Below are 16,391 nucleotides of genomic sequence, written 5' to 3'. Positions count from 1 at the left end.
TTCTGCTCTTTCCTGTTGGTAAAGCAGCTTGTTCTGCGTTTGCATTGTTCGTTTTGTAAATTTTCCTTTAGTCTGTTGTCTCTTCACGTCAGCCTGGCTTTTACTTATGTCTGTTTCCTTTTCATGGAGGCGGGTTTGTTTTTTTTTTTTTGCGGTACGCGGGCCTCTCACTGTTGTGGCCTCTCCCGTTGTGGAGCGCAGGCTCAGCGGCCATGGCTCACGGGCCCAGCCGCTCTGTGGCATGTGGGATCTTCCCGGACCGGGGCACGAACCCGTGTCCCCTGCATCGGCAGGCGGACTCTCAACCACTGCGCCATCAGGGAAGCCCTTCGTGGAGGCGGTTTTTAAATGCTTTTGAAGACAACTGCTTTCTGAAACTTTCCCTGGTTCCCGCAGTGATGCACCTTGAGTAGCCGCTCCTGGTCTGCAGGACTGTTTCTCCTGCCCGTGGCCTTTTGTCAGAGGCTCTGCGTTGTCTTCATACATCCAGGTTCAGGGTTTGCCAGCAGAGTACACGCTCCTTGTCTTTGATCTCGTGACCTGTCGGTGGTGGTGGAGTCCCTTCTTAGATCTGTGGGGAGGACAGAGTGAGGCAAAACGTCTAACTCGATTTCTGTTTGAGGCTTTAACAAGTGCAGCTCCGTCCAGCTGCAGTAGGATTGGTATTTCTTTCATTGACTAATTATCTAATGTAACCAGGAATCACAAACTCATGGCCAACAGGCTGCAGACAGCCCACAGGCCTTGTTGTGTTGGCCTGCCCCATGTCTGTATGTATCATTGTAATGCCTTAAAACGGGGCATGGGTTCTGCAGCTCACGACAGTGCCCACCCCTCTCTCTCGTTTCATCCCTTAGCTACTGTCTTCGTTTAGAGCGTCTGCTTGGTGCCCGAGTTTGTGATTCCTGCCCCTACACGTTTAGAGGGCGTGATGCACGTCATGCCTCGGTACCACCAGGGCTCCACCTATGTCGGTCCCACCTTATCCCTTTGATTCTCAGGGTGCTGGATATTCATTCGTCAACCCACATGTAGTCACCAGCCCCACCGTGTCCCTCGGCTGTGCTCGTGGCTGTGGATATAGCACTGAATATGACGTGGGGGTGGGGAACCTGCCTTCTCTCTGCAGTTAAGTAGAGTTATTCATGTTTTGCAAGAAGTGATGGTAGCTGCTTGGTTAAAATCGTTTATCTTCATCTTGATTCTGACTTCTGGTTACCTAGGGTTTAATCACAATGATCAGTCTTTTTTCCCGTAAGAACATTGAAATCAGATCAACTGAGCAAGCTGATGGAGGGAAAAAACCTCAGTATTTTGCTTTGTAACTAAAAACTGCCTTAGGTATAAGATTATCTGAAGTAAAAAAAATTTTCTTCAACTGTATGGGTGCAAAGGACCACTTTAGCTGGGAATTACCAAGCGGTTGGACAAGCCGGTGCAAAGAAATTAGGTTGATCTTAGTTTTACAATATTTGGCCGCTTTTGGTGTTTTTATAGCTTGTCTGGTAAGCCCCCAAGGCTTTTCTTGAGGCTTCCTTGCCATCAGGGCACTGGTTAGAGCACAGATCTGCCTGGGAGATGTGTGTCTTTAAGGCATTCAGAGAATCCTGACATGCAGATAAATTTGTTACCTCTTGTTCATTGAATGGTAGAAATACATTAAGCAATTCTAGGGACATGATGCTGGTTCTTCTTGGAGCATAAAGCAGGTGCTTTGGACGTGACAGCTTACCCACCTGCAGATGCTGGTAATTTGAATGCAGAGTAAAAGTGCATTCCAGCAGGCCTCTTCGGCTCACTGCTTGCGATAGAAATGGGGTCAGACTATTGAAGATCTTTCTATTAGGGTCCTCCATTCATCGTATTATTGAACGTTTGCGTGCTAGAATTTGCGAAGTGCTTTTCAACAGTTATTTCCCTTTTGCTAATGAAATGACAGCGTTAACCGAGTTCAAGGCTATGAAAATGGATGCTGGAGCCCCCAGCAGTTTCTCAGGAGCTGTCGGTGTTCCGTGTGCTTGGCGTTTCTAGTTACCGTTTTCCTCACGCAGAGTTCATGGAAAGTCAGACATGGAACTCTAGATCTCTTGCTCCCTTCACCATCCTTGGATTTTGCTTTCTGAGATGGATTTATCAATTGATTGAAAAAGTTTTGAAGAAACAAGTCATTCTGTGGGAGAAATTTAAAACCATTAATCTGTTGCTGGGTTCAGAAAATGTTCCAAGAAGCTTTCATAGCCAAATTCTGCTTGAGTCATCGGTGAGGGGGCGGGGGGGAGAAATAGTCAATGTTTCCTTTGGTTACTGTGAGTCATGCTACCCTGTGCTGGCCCTAATGAGGACAGACACTGCAAGATCTGCTCACCTCTGTCTTAGACAGTAACAGCCATAAATGGTCCTTCTTATAACACTTGGGATGTGTGTGGACTGGGAGCCCTTATGGAAACCATTAGGGAATAAATGCTTATGAAACAGCTGATTCTGCAGAAGTGTTTATGGAGATCCAGCTCCAATCTAGTTCTCAGAGGAAACAGCCTCAAATGCAAGAAGTACTTGCCGTCGTATGGTTTAGGCCTGTGGTACTTTTATCCTTCCATTCTGTAGTCAGGTAAGCCTAAAGAGACCTGTGGGTTTGTGTTCAAATCTGTCCCTGCCAAGGAAGGTCCTGCTTGAATTTCGCAAGTAATCCGTTGAGATTCAGTTAGATGATTAGATGGTAACGTTAGATGACTAGCCCTAGGAGATACTAATATTCTACTTTATCTGCTTCTCATATAGGTTCTGAGACCAGGGCTAGAAGAGGACTTTGTAATAAAATGTTGTAAAATGTAATAAAAATAAAATGTTTATTCGGGCGTTCTCACCTTCCTCTCCTCCGTCCCCTTAGCTGCTCTTCCTTTTTCGTGATTGTGCATCTCCAGGTGTGATTACTCCTCAGTGGTGGCCTGTGTCTGGCTATAGCTCAGCTGACTGTAAGTTCATGGTTTGATTTGCTGCTTAATTCTTAGCTCTGATCTCTCTCAGGTCCAGTCTGAGGCCATGCCCCGCCCCCAGCACCTGTCTCATATACAAATGCTTTTGATCACAGGTAATTACGGGCTGGAGAGTGTGAGAGAGTAGATGAGCTGGAAGGGTCACCACCCCCAGGAAAATAAACATCAGGAAGTGACGTTTGTTATCAGATGGCGGCCTCCTCCTTTCCACATTTGATTTTCCTTCCCTACTCTCCCCTTAGACTTTGTCCCGCTGTATAAGGATGGAGGAAGCATCTTCAGAAATAGAGCAGTTGTGGGTATGGCAATGCAAAGGGGCGTGAACGCACCCCCCGCCCCCCGTTCATCTCTGCGAACTTTCCCTGGGTTTTGATCCTCTGCTTGTCTTCAAGTACCAGAGGGGAAAACTTCAGTTGAGATGCTGAGTTCTCCTTCATGGGTTTGTGTCGATTTAGTACATTAGATATCTGAGTTTCTGATTTTACGGATGAGAAGTTTCCCCTGTCTCTCTAGTGATATATAAAACATGCAACTGTGATATATCTTTGGCTCTTAATGATAGTGACTGATTATCAAAATTCTGTTGCCAAAATTCATAAATGCTCTGCGTATGTTTTCCTTGTTCTGGTCACTAAGCATTGGGAATAATCATTTGCATACTAATCAGAGAAGATAATAGTTGTTAACAAGATGAAGGGGAGGGAGTTGGTTGATGTCTTCTGACAACTACTAAAGCTCCAGAGAGAAAGATAGGATACTTAAAAAAAAAAAAAAAAAAAAAAAAAAGATTGCAACGTATTTGTGAATTTACTGCATTTGTAAGCATTAACTTAAAATCCATTTGAGATCGTATATAGCCTGAAAGAACCTAATGGAGAGTGTATTTCAGTAAGTACTTACAGAAGAGAATTTGAAGTTTTCCTTTTTCTTAAATTTGCATGACTTAGGAATTGACAAGTTTTATGGCATATTATTTTAATGGTGTGAATAATTTATAGTATCTGTGTGCTTAACTTTTTATGTCCTGAAAGGCTATTGACAATTCTACCTTTCTGAGGCTCTTTGAGGTTGAGGGTGGTTTCTTTAGAAATTTGGAAACTTGGAAACCGTCAAGAGTAAAACAGGCTTTGGGACTTGAGTTTGAACCGGTGACCGTACAAAGTGCTCCCATGCTGCTGTGCCTGTGAGTAGGATGGGAGGGGATGTAGAGATGCCCAGGGAGCCGCTGTCAGACCCAACGAGAGGTCACGGCCCCTGTCTCTCAAGTGGTCCCCAAATCTCCAGTGAAGCCCTTTGATCCCATATCCCAGATTTCAGGTGCTCCCAGGAAACTTCTCAGGTGAATCTGCTCTGTTGGTTCTTGGTAGATGTTGTAGTTAGCTCAGACTACCTCAGCCTAACCTAACTAAGGGCGATTTCTTTCCTGGCTAAATAGACAGCACTGAATTTCTTTGTTTTTCCTTCATGCTCCCCACCATGAACATGATAAATTGATCATTTTGACGGTAACTTTGTTTTTCCTTGTATGTTTATTGTTACATTACATTGACATGCAGGGTAAAATGTACCCAAGTAGAAACTTCAGCTTTGCTGCTTTTTAAAAAATTTATCTTTCTTTTTATTTTGCTTTTATTTTTTATTGAAGTATAGTTGATTTACAATGTTGTATTCATTTCAGGTGTACAGCACAGTGATTCAGTTTACATATATATGTATAACGTATTATATACTTTTTCAGATTTGCAGCTTTCTAGTCAGATCACTTAATCTCTATGGGAAATCTGTATAGTTAGGGATTTGGGCCAGGAATTTGAACTCAGGTCCTTTGCCAGACTGGTGTTCTGATGATGTCGCCCTACCTTGTATGAGCCAAATACGGCACCACCCACATCTCCCTCTGAGGCTTCCTTTCTGCTTGCCTTTCAGAAACGTGAAAATAAAAACTGGAGAATGGTTCTTTGAGGAACGAGCCAAGAAATTTCCAACTGAAGGTAAATGCTCTCAAAACGTTTACTGAAGTAATATGACATATTCCCAGTTTAAAAACATTTGCTATTAAGATTTTGAACATGAAAAACTTAACAAGGCATGGTGTATGGGCTTCTGTCCGGTCAGCCCTCCTGTTCCTTTTGTCTAAACTTTCCTGCCTCTGCCCCTCAGCGCATGTGGTTTACCACCTTCGCTTGTGGGGCTTCCCTCTGTCCCCGCACTTACCCCACCCGTAACCCTGCTGAAATCCACCTGTTTTCCATGAAGTTTCCCTGACTTCTGCTTCTGGGGGTGATGTCTCCCTCTTCCGAAACACCGGTTTGTAAATACGTCTCTTCCATCATTGTTGAAATGCCTCATATTATATCATTATTTGTGCGCTTCTCTTTCTCTCCACAAGCAGAAACTGTGCTTTTAAAATCTTATTAGCCCCAAACCTTGATCAAAATGATTGAATGAATAACTGAAGGCCACAGTGAGTGGACTGCGTTAGAATTAGCAGATACTGGTGACCATGAAGTGAGCACATGTGATGATGTGAGTGGAGGTCTGTATTTGGTTCGTGGACCCCGGATGTCTTATAAAGTACTTGCAAAGTTGACGTAATGGTGTGATTAGTAACTGGGACTCAAGGCCGTGGAGAAAACGGGTCATGCTTTGGTTACAGAAGTGTCACGTCACAGCATGTGAGCTGTGCAGGTAAGAGGATAACTTATCAGGCAAAGGCGCACACACGTGTCATCAGAATAGAGCAGAGGCAGCGTGCTCTGTACACCCTATCTGTCCACGGTGGTAACATGGGGGGCACCCGTCTCTGATGTGTCACCGTGGGGACGGCACACAGGGGAGCCTGGACTGACCTAGCGGGGATGTGGGTGGCTGGAAACGCTTTTTTTCTCTGGTGGGGGGGAATAGTAACAGTTTGAGATTTAGAAATAAGCCGTTTAGCCTCAACCAAAGTGTGTGTTGGCACATAAAGGAAGCCATTCGTCTGAGTGTTGACAGTCAGCTTTCATAAAAGCACTGTGCACCGAGATTTAGTCGGCGGTAAATTCTCCCCTGGATTACATTCCTGACTCTTCTTACTCAAGAAAAAGTGATGATTCTGCAGTTTATTAGAAATCTGGAGGAATATATAATACTGATGGGAGTGCTCAAGCCAAAAAAAAAAACAACTGCAGCGTGTATGACTTTTATCTAGACCTGTGTTTCTCAATCCTTTTTTCTCTAGTGTCCTCTCTCTAGTTCCCAAACAGCCTTGTTAACACTTTTTTTCCCTAAATATTACCAGTCCCTGAAAGTTTCATATCCCAGATATACTGCATAGCTACAGCTATATATTTATGTATGGAGGCCTTTTGGAGCAGAGCACAAACCATTGAGATAGCTAAGATTTTTTTCATCTTCCGAGCAGTGTTTGCTCCCTTGGGGCCATCAGCCTATATCCATTGCATCATCTAAGCGAGCAGTGGCAGTCTGGAGTCTTCCTATACATTTTATTGTTTTGTTTCTTGAAAATACTTTTCGGTTGGGAGGCTAGGGTTTTCTTCAGGCGGTAGATAGATTCTCATTTTTTTTTCACCTCTAGTCCTAGTTCATAAAAAGTCTGTAGGAAGTGAAGTTTCTGTTACTTCTGAAACTACCTCACTGAAGATATCCCAGAATTTTTTTAATACATTATAAGTTTCGGTATCACTACTTCAGATAGGGAAAGTGATTTGCAGGCCAGAATACGTGTGTGCACGTGTCCAGCACTCTTCCTCTTCTGAGAGGAAGAAGTAGGTTATCCTGGTGATAGGAAGGGGAGGAGGAAAGAAATGAGACTGACTTCCCGGGCTTCTGGTTCTTGTCCAGTGACTTTCCACCAGAGTGAAAACATCAGTGAGGAAAAAATTAGAGGAATGAAAGTCAGCCTAAGCACAAATCATCCTTTTCAGTTTTTGTTGTCTATTGCCAAGGTATAAAACAAACCAAAGAAAAACGACTCCTTCCTTCTCTTCAATGCTTCCGCAAATGCTGAGGTGCCTCGTTTTCCTACTGTCCGATTTTAGTAGAGTTGGGCTTGGAAGGCGTGGCGAGGTGAAGAAGAGTGCCGTGTTGGGGGTCACGAGTAGGACTGTGCGCCTGACCACAGGTGGGGGGAGGTGGGGAGGAGATGATCAGCAGAGGTGGGCCAGGCTAGGATGCGGCAGGTTTACCTGGACAGGCGGGAACTCTGCCACACTTATCTCTGTCCCCAAAAGAGATTGAACTGAGTTTGGGTGCTCTATCAAGTTGAGGGCCAGGTAGGAAAACAGAAACCACACAGATTTTAAGAAACAATTTAGTTTAGGGAATAGGTTCAACAGGTATTGTTGGAGGACTGGAAAGACAAAAGGAGACCAGCGAGGGAGCACAGAGGTGGTGACTGCAGGCAGCACACACGGCCAGGGCCACTGGTGAAGAGGAAGGGTCAGGCCCCTCCCCCCTCCCTGACTCCCGGCTCCCTTTCCCACTCCCTGCTGGGCCCTAATAGGCAGCCAGCTGCCACCTTGTGCTCCGATGTGTTTGAGAAAAAGTATGATTCTGCGTATTCCCTAGTGCGTTTGTCGTAATGGTGTGAACACGGCTCTTTCCAGCCTTCTGCCTCCTAAGTGGAAGCTAGGAAAATGCGATGGCGGCTTAAACCAGGCAAGGGGACGAGACAGCTCAGATTTGGGCCTCTTTCTAGGCGTTAGTTACCTATTGCTGGGTTAAAAATTCCTCCCCAACTTAGTGGCTTAAAACAATTAACATTATCATTTTATATGGTTTCTATCCTCAGCTTAAGGCTTACCTGGGGTTGGGGGATCTGCATTCTGGGGGCTCAGGACGCACGTACCTGGCTAGTTAGTGCTGCTGTTAGCAGGGGGCTTCGTTTCCTCCACGCCTAGACCTCTCCACGGGGCAGTTTGAGGGCCCTCACGACATGGCGACTGGCTTCCCGCAGGGCAAGTGACCCAAGACAGACCAAGGCAGAGCTCTGAGATCCATCTTCATATTAAAAATTTTTTTTATTGTGGTGAAATTTATACATGATATGAAGTTCACTATTTTAACCGTTTTTAACTACACAGTTCAATGGCGTTAAGTACATGCACTTGTTCTGCAACCATCACTACTGTCCATCTTCAGAATTTATCATCCCACGGTCTCCCTCTTGCAAAGCCCCTTGTAACCACGATCCTACTTTCTATTTTCTGTCTCCATCAATATCCTTATGGCCTAGCATCAGAAGTCACACCCTGTCACTTCTGCTGTATCCTATAGGTCAGCTCTATTCACAAGGGTGTGGATATCAGAAGGGAGGACTCACTGGGGCCCTTGAGGAGGCTGGCTACCGCATCCTGTATTCCCTATCCCAAGCCTGGGACCTCGGAATCCTTCTTCACTCCTCCCTCTTCCTCCCCAGGCCACATCCAGTGAGTCAGCAAATGCTGCCACTTCTCCTGCCCCCGTCTCTTCAATCTTCCTCTGGCCCTTCATTCCCACTTCAGTGCTGTAGCCCCTGGCTCATCTCCATGACTCCACCTGCTTCCCCATACTCCATCCTCTGAGGGGGGAGATTTCTTTTCTCTTTTAAAATGTTATTTTCTGATTATAGAAGTAATGCCTATTCATTGCAGAATATTTGGGAAATGCAGAACAATAGACAGAAGGCAATAAAAATCCCACGCTGGTTAAAACTACTGTTAGTTAGGGACCTCCCTGGGGGTCCAGTAGTTACGACTCTGTAATTCCACTGCAGGGGACGTGGGTTTGATCCCTGGTGGGGGAACTAAGATCCCACACGTCACGCGCACAGACAAAAACCTCCAAAACAAAAAAACCCACTGTTAATTGCACACACGTGCACCCCACACACACACACACACACACACACACATATGCACACACTCTCCTGGCCCTCTTTCTAGGTGATCCTGTGCATGTGGGTGCACATACAGACTTAGCAATTTAAAAAAAAATTTATTTTTGGCTGTGTTGGTTCTTCGTTGCTGCACACGGGCTGTCTCTAGTGGCGGCGTGCAGTCTTCTCATTGCGGTGGCTTCTCGTTGCAGAGCACGGGCTGTAGGTGCACGGACTTCAGTAGTTGTGGCACAAGGGCTCAGTAGTTGTGGCTCGTGGGCTCTAGAGTGCAGGCTTAGTAGTTGTGGTGCACGGGCTTAGTTGCTCCGCGGCACGTGGGATCTTCCCGGACCAGGGATTGAACCCGTGTTCCCTGCATTGGCAGGCAGATTCTTAACCACTGCGCCACCAGGGAAGTCCCCAGACTTAGCAATTTTTAAAGTGTGTTTGTGGTCAGAGTACATATAGGTTTTTGTCTTGCTTTTAAAATTCAGCTTAGCATAAACACGTCCTCATGCTATTAAGACCTTCCAACATACATTCGTGACTACATAACATGTATCAGATGGATGTACTACCGTTTATTAACTTGTTCCCTCTTGTCTGTGAGTGTATCACTGTATTCAAATTATCATATTGTAGATAATTCTGCGATGAACAGCCTGTACAGGTAACTTGGCATCTCTGTTCATTTCCTTTGGACAGATTCTTAGGAGAATGACTGGTCAGACGTGTGAACGCTTGAGAGGCTTGACGTGTTTTGCCAGACTCCCCTCGGGGAAACGTGTGCTCATTCACCCGACCCTGGCAGGTTCGGGTCCGAGAGCGGCCCCCTCATCACACTCTGGCCCCCATTACATCCTGTCTTCTTGAACATGATTTCAAGTTATATTTGTGATTTTGTTCTGAATGTAAACCTAATATACATTCATTTAAAAAAAAGAAAAAAGCATAAGCGTATTGAAAATATGGTGACGTCACCCTGAGAACTGTTTATAGTTGGGGCGTGTCATTTCTGTTATTTGGTGAATATACGTATCCATATATGTATATGGATAACTCTCTACACACACATTTTAAAAAGCATTTAGACTAAGCCATAAGGAATTGATATTCTTAGGTAAAAAAAAATTGAATAGAGGCAATTTTATGAGTTGAGCTAATGTGTTTACAAAATTGGGATCAAATGGTATATAGACTTTTATACTGGTATTTCTTCACCTAATAATTTACAAAGAACATTTTTTTCATATCCTTAGATGTCATTTACTATATGATTTCTGGTGACTGCATCTCATTCCATCATTGGAATGTGACAGCATTTATGTAACCAAATTGCTATTGTTGTAAAGTTAGGGAATTTCAAGTTTTGTTGTTACATTTTGGGGAGCTAATAATATTATTAAAATAATAAATAAAAGTGCAGTGAACATGCTGGTAGATAAATTCTTGTCATGTCTCTGAATATTTCCAGAAGCAGAAGGACAAGATGAAAGGTTTGGAACTATTGCCTCCAGGAAGGGTGTACCCTTTTTCTCACCAGTAGGAACTATCCTTAAAAATAAACAACAGCAACTTTGTCATCTGGTAAAACCACATTTGTCATCCAGAATAGTTGCTCGCTGTTTAAATTCTTGTCGTGACTAATGGGGTTGAATACTTTCCGCCTTTCTGACCTTCTGTAGTTGTTCTTCATGTTAAGGGCATTTGCCCTCTTCGGTCTTGTAGGCTGAGTGTGTATCTTTATGTTTTCTGACATAGAGTTTTTTTTTTCCCTTGTTGATAGTCACATCTACCTTTTCCTGTATAATTTCTTTCTTTAATGCTTAAAGACTCCTTCCTTATCCTGCTATCGGTTGGATATCCATATTTACTTCTAATTTTTATGTTTTATTTACGTTCAGCTCTTCACAATGCATCAGGAGGCCGGATCTAATTTTACTTTATTCGCCCAAGCATCGGTTTTCTCAGTGCAATTTGTTCTGTAATCAGTCCCTTCCCCATTGGCTTGTAACCCGGGGCCGTTGATTTGCATAGCTTCGGGGCACCGCTCACCTTGCACCCCAGCCCTGAGCCCTGGCGGGGTGGCGGGGTTGACCACATGGATGACACACCCAGGTTTTGAATCCTTTGAGGGTATGCGCTGTGAGCAAATGAGTAAGTGAATGAATGAAGCAAGGATAGAGCTGTTCGGAGATTAAAGGTGTTGCCATGTGTAGTAGTACCCACTGCCACTGGTGGCATCGACTAGGCACCTAAGGACGAAAACTTAGGGTTCTTTTCCTTTGGGGCATCCAGAAACCTAGAGCTAAATTTACTGTCCAGTTGAAGTAATTCCAGGAATCAGTATGCCCTCTGTCACCCAATTTCCTTCTTTTATGCTTCTACTTATCTCTTTTAACGGTCCTATTGGATATGTGCCATTTAAGATAAATGCTCCCCAAATTTCCCTCGAAAATAGATAAGGTGTAAGTAATAATCCAATGAAGAAGAATAGGTATTAATTGTGGTAGTTAGTTTTGCTAATTTTCCAACCATTAAAAAGATTTAAAACCAAACAATGAGCCCCAGTTCTCCATTTTTTCAGGGAGATGATACGAAAAGTATTTAAATATTTTGCTCTCCTTAAAATTTTTTTTTCTGATTATAGACTGGCTTTTTTTTCCCCCTCTAAGATCTTGTAATTTAATATTTAGTTTTGCTGTCTTGATTCCTTATATGCCATAGCTGCATTTCATCTGTGGTATATCAGAGGGCAGCTCCCTGCCCTTCTGGTACTGTTACCTCCTCCTCCACTCTCAGGCATTTGGGAATCTCCCTGCAGAGGGTTTTACTGCCGCTTCTGAGGCCCCTGCTCGAGGATCAGCTGAGGGCTCTTTCATATTAAATTCAAAGTTGTGATTCAGTGGGACCAGGTGGGACCCAAGAGTATGTACAGACATCCCTTGATATCCACGTGGTTTGGGTCCAGTACCCCTTGGGTACCAAAATCTGAGGATGCTCGAGTCCCTTATATGCAATGGTGTAGTATTTTCATATAACCTGTCCACATCCTCCCGTATACTTTAAAGCATCTTTAGATTCCTTATAATACCTAATACAATGTAAATACTATGTAAATAGTCTCCAGTGTGCCACAAATTCAAGTTTTGCTTTTTGGAGCTTTCTGGAATTTTTGTTTTTTGAAAGTTTTCCACCGAGGTTGGTTGAATACAGATGTAGATCCTGTGGACACAGGGTCCGACTATATTTAACAAGTCCCCAGGTAATTCTTCTTACGCACTTTAAGTTTGAGAGGCGCTGGTAAAGTAGCAAATTTAATGAACAATTGTGATGGAACTTTTCGATATCACTAATAACTAGAAAGCAAACTGAAACCCATCTTTACTTCCTCTTTTGGCATCTGCTACCATATAAAGATAGTGCCCTCTTCTGGCTCCTTGCTGTACAGGTACATGTTTTTACTTTATTCTTTAAAAAGAGATATTTTTACAACCGTGACATCTTATGACTTGATATTTGAGTTTAAAAGCAGAAAGGTCATGGCACTAATACTTTTAATACTAGTACTTTTCAAGTTTAAAATGATCAAATGTGATATATAAACAATATATTGTGGTTTTGGCTCTTGTCGATAACTGGGGAAATCGTGTAGGAAGGCTTCACTTTAGACAGAGCCTCTGTTAATGGTCTTGGGGACCTACTATATAACTAACCAGGATGATACTATGCCTAATAATTATGAAGGGAAATAACTTTTCTCTCCCCTTCTCAGTGGTGAATGTGATTCAGTTCTTCGTGTGACTTTTCAGAGTTTTATTCTTGGATGTAGTCCATCTGATCGCAGGGCCATCATGACGGCATCTGACTGGCTGTGTGTGCCTGAAACACTCAGGTTTGTGAATTAAAAGAAGTGGGTACCAGTATGTATGTAGTGACTCTATCACAACACCCTGCCTTTATTGCCTCTCTACTTACTGGCTCAGAAAAGCCCTTCCCCCGCAATTTAGAGGATTCCACAAAAATGATCCAGGCACAAGCGTTCTGTAAGTTACAAATGCAGTGTTTAGTGCTTACGTGCATGAGAGGGTGTCTTTATGAAATCATGTTTATTTCCAAGTATAAAATTTTGCATATGCTTTTGTCTTATTTTAAAGAAAATGTGGCATCTTACTCGGTTGAATATTTTCTTCTCACTACTCTCTTTAGGAGGAAAAGACAAAATAGGTACCCAGAAAAGAGCGTGGTGAAATGATTTTCAGAAGAAGTGATTTTCCCAGCTGATTGGATTGCTTGTCACGTCCCTGACAGATGTTTAGACTGGACCATTTAAACTGGTTAGAACAGAAACTATCAAGTCAGATTATGGTTAATGCAGTGAAGTAAGACCTTGACCTTCGAACTTTGTTTTCAACCAGTGTTTCTAGGTGATAATCTTCTGGAGGCAGGTTCTTGAGTTTGATCATCTTTGGTTTCGTGATGCCTTTGACTTTGTCCATAGCAGCAACTCAAAAATTGAATTGTTTAGACTGTCCAAGTTTCCTGGAAACTATCGATTCACCCCAGATACATATTTTTTGTATCTCAAATATTCGCCAGGAGACTAGGGCTTCCCTGCTGCCTTCTGAGCCGCAGTGCTCCTACCAGGACCATTTCTCTGTCTCTGCCCCTCCCGCCATCCCCCATGCTCTGTCCACTACCCCTTGATAATGAGACCGTCTAGGCAGCCCACGTCTTTGGTCTTGAATTGTCAAGACCAACTTGCTCTCCGTCATCCCTTTTCCTAGTTAAATGAACAGAATGGGAAACCAAGGTGAAATAGTTGAATATGATTTCTGAATTCAGAATTCATATGTTTACATGTTTAGACTAAAATACTGACTAGGGTAGTTTCCAGGGAGTATCTTGACAATTGGACAGTAAACTATTTATATGAATACATTTTTTAAAAGACCAGACACACATACACTTAAACAAGAAATCATTTTATTTTATTTTATTTTATTTAGGTATTTAGTCTTTATTCTGAAGCTGATAGACAACAGTTTCTTTAAATTTTTTTATACAGCAGGTTCTTATTAGTCATCAGTTTTATACACATCAGTGTATACATGTCAATCCCAATCGCTAATTCATCACACCACCACCACCCCCCGCCGTGGCTTTACCTCCTTGTTGTCCATACGTTTCTTCTCTACATCTGTATCTCAATTTCTGCCCTGCAAACCGGTTCATCTGTACCATTTTTCTAGGTTCCACATGTATGCGTTAATATATGATATTTGTTTTTCTCTTTCTGACTTACTTCATTCTGTATGACAGTCTCTAGATATATCCACGTCTCAACAAATGACCCAATTTTGTTCCTTTTTATGGCTGAGTAATATTCCATTGTATATATGTACCACATCTTCTTTATCCATTTCGTCTGTCGATGGGTATTTAGGTTGCTTCCATGACCTGGCTATTGTAAATAGTGCTGCAGTGAACATTGGGGTGCATGTGTCATTTTGAACTATGGTTTTCTCTGGGTACATGCCCAGTAGTGGGATTGCTGGATCATATGGTAATTCTATTTTTAGTTTTTGAAGGAACCTCCATACTGTTCTCCACAGTGGCTGTATCAATTTACATTCCCACCAACAGTGCAAGAGGGTTCCGTTTTCTCCACACCCTCTCCAGCATTTGTTGTCTGTAGATTTTCTGATGATGCCCATTCTAACTGGTGTGAGGTGATACCTCATTGTAGTTTTGATTAGCATTTCTCTAATAATTAGTGATGTTGAGCAGCTTTTCATGTGCTTCTTGGCCATCTGGATGTCTTCTTTGGAGAAATGTCTGTTTAGATATTCTGCCCGGTTTTGGATTGGGTTATTTGTTTTCTTAATATTGAGCTGCATGAGCTGTTTATATATTTTGGAGGTTAATCCTTTGTCCATTGATTGATTTGCAAATATTTTCTCCCATTCTGAGGGTTGTCTTTTCGTCTTGTTTATGGTTTCCTTTGCTGTGCAAAAGCTTTTAAGTTTCATTAGGTCCCATTTGTTTATTTTTGTTTTTATTTCCATTACTCTAGGAGGTGGATCAAAAAAGATCTTGCTGTGATTTATGTCAAAGAGTGTTCTTCCTATATTTTCCTCTAAGGGTTTTATAGTGTCTGGTCTTATGTTTAGGTCTCGAATCCATTTTGAGTTTATTTTTGTGTATGATGTTAGGGAGTGTTCTAATTTCATTCCTTTACATGTAGCTGTCCAGTTTTCCCAGCACCACTTATTGAAGAGACTGTCTTTTATCCATTGTATATCCTTGCCTCCTTTGTCATAGATTAGTTGACCATAGGTGTGTGGGTTTATCTCTGGGGTTTCTATCTTACTCCATTGATCTGTGTTTCTGTTTTTGTGCCAGTACCATATTGTCTTGATTGCTGTAACTTTGTAGTATAGTCTGAAGTCAGGGAGTCTGATTCCTCCAGCTCTGTTTTTTTCCTTCAAGACTGCTTTGGCTATTCGGGGTCTTTTGTGTTTCCATACAAATTTTAAGATTTTTTGTTCTAGTTCTGTAAAAAATGCCATTGGTAATTTGATAGGGATTGCATTGAATCTGTAGATTGCTTTGGGTAGTATAGTCATTTTCACAATATTGATTCTTCCAATCCAAGAACATGGTTTATCTCTCCATCTTTTGGTATCATCTTTAATTTCTTTCATTAGTGTCTTATAGTTTTCTGCATACAGGTCTTTTGTCTCCCTAGGTAGGTTTATTCCTAGGTATTTTATTCTTTTTGTTGCAGTGGTAAATGGGAGTGTTTCCTTAATTTCTCTTTCATATTTTTCATCATTAGTGTATAGGAATGCAAGAGATTTCTGTGCATTAATTTTGTATCCTGCAACTTTACCAAATTCATTGATTAGCTCTAGTAGTTTTCTGGTGGCATCTTTAGGATTCTCTATGTATAGTATCATGTCATCTGCAAAGAATGACAGTTTTACTTCTTCTTTTCCAATTTGTATTCCTTTTATTTCATTTTCTTCTCTGATTGCTGTGGCTAGAACTTCCAAAACTATGTTGAATAATAGTGGTGAGAATGGACATCCTTGTCTTGTTCTTGATCTTAGAGGAAATGCTTTCAGTTTTTCACCATTGAGAATGATGTTTGCTGTGGGTTTGTCATATATGGCCTTTATTATGTTGAGGTAGGTTCCCTCTATGCCCACTTTCTGGAGAGTTTTGATCATAAATGGGTGTTGAATTTTGTCAAAAGCTTTTTCTGCATCTATTGAGATGATCATATGGTTTTTCTTCTTCAAGTTGTTAATATGGTGTATCACATTGATTGATTTGTGCATATTGAAGAATCCTTGCATCCCTGGGATAAATCCCACTTGATCATGGTGTATGATCCCTTTAATGTGTTGTTGGATTCTGTTTGCTAGTATTTTGTTGAGGGTTTTTGCATCTATATTCATCAGTGATATTAGTCTGTAATTTTGCATCTATATTCATCAGTGATATTAGTCTGTAGTATCTTTGGTTTTGGTATC

The 16,391-nt window shown here is 42.2% G+C and overlaps 1 protein-coding gene across 6 annotated transcripts in view; it reads left to right on the top strand.

Moving 5' to 3' along the window:
* The window catches only part of SYTL3 (synaptotagmin like 3), an 88,267-nt gene that overhangs the window by 23,886 nt on the left and 47,990 nt on the right, over nucleotides 1-16,391 (top strand). For all 6 annotated transcript variants that reach the window (XM_027082266.1, XM_027082241.1, XM_027082248.1 and 3 more), the window contains exon 4: nucleotides 4,920-4,984. In XM_027082266.1, coding sequence (XP_026938067.1) covers nucleotides 4,920-4,984 — 65 coding nt within the window. The remainder of the gene's footprint in view (nucleotides 1-4,919; nucleotides 4,985-16,391) is intronic.

The sequence above is a fragment of the Aethalodelphis obliquidens genome, unplaced genomic scaffold (genome assembly GCF_003676395.1).
Source record: "Aethalodelphis obliquidens isolate GAN/ISIS:26980383/991018 unplaced genomic scaffold, ASM367639v1 scaffold3, whole genome shotgun sequence".
In the NCBI taxonomy this organism is placed as follows: domain Eukaryota; kingdom Metazoa; phylum Chordata; class Mammalia; order Artiodactyla; family Delphinidae; genus Aethalodelphis; species Aethalodelphis obliquidens.
The sequence above is the reverse complement of the archived record's forward strand: the minus strand, read 5'-3'. Positions and strand labels throughout refer to the sequence as shown.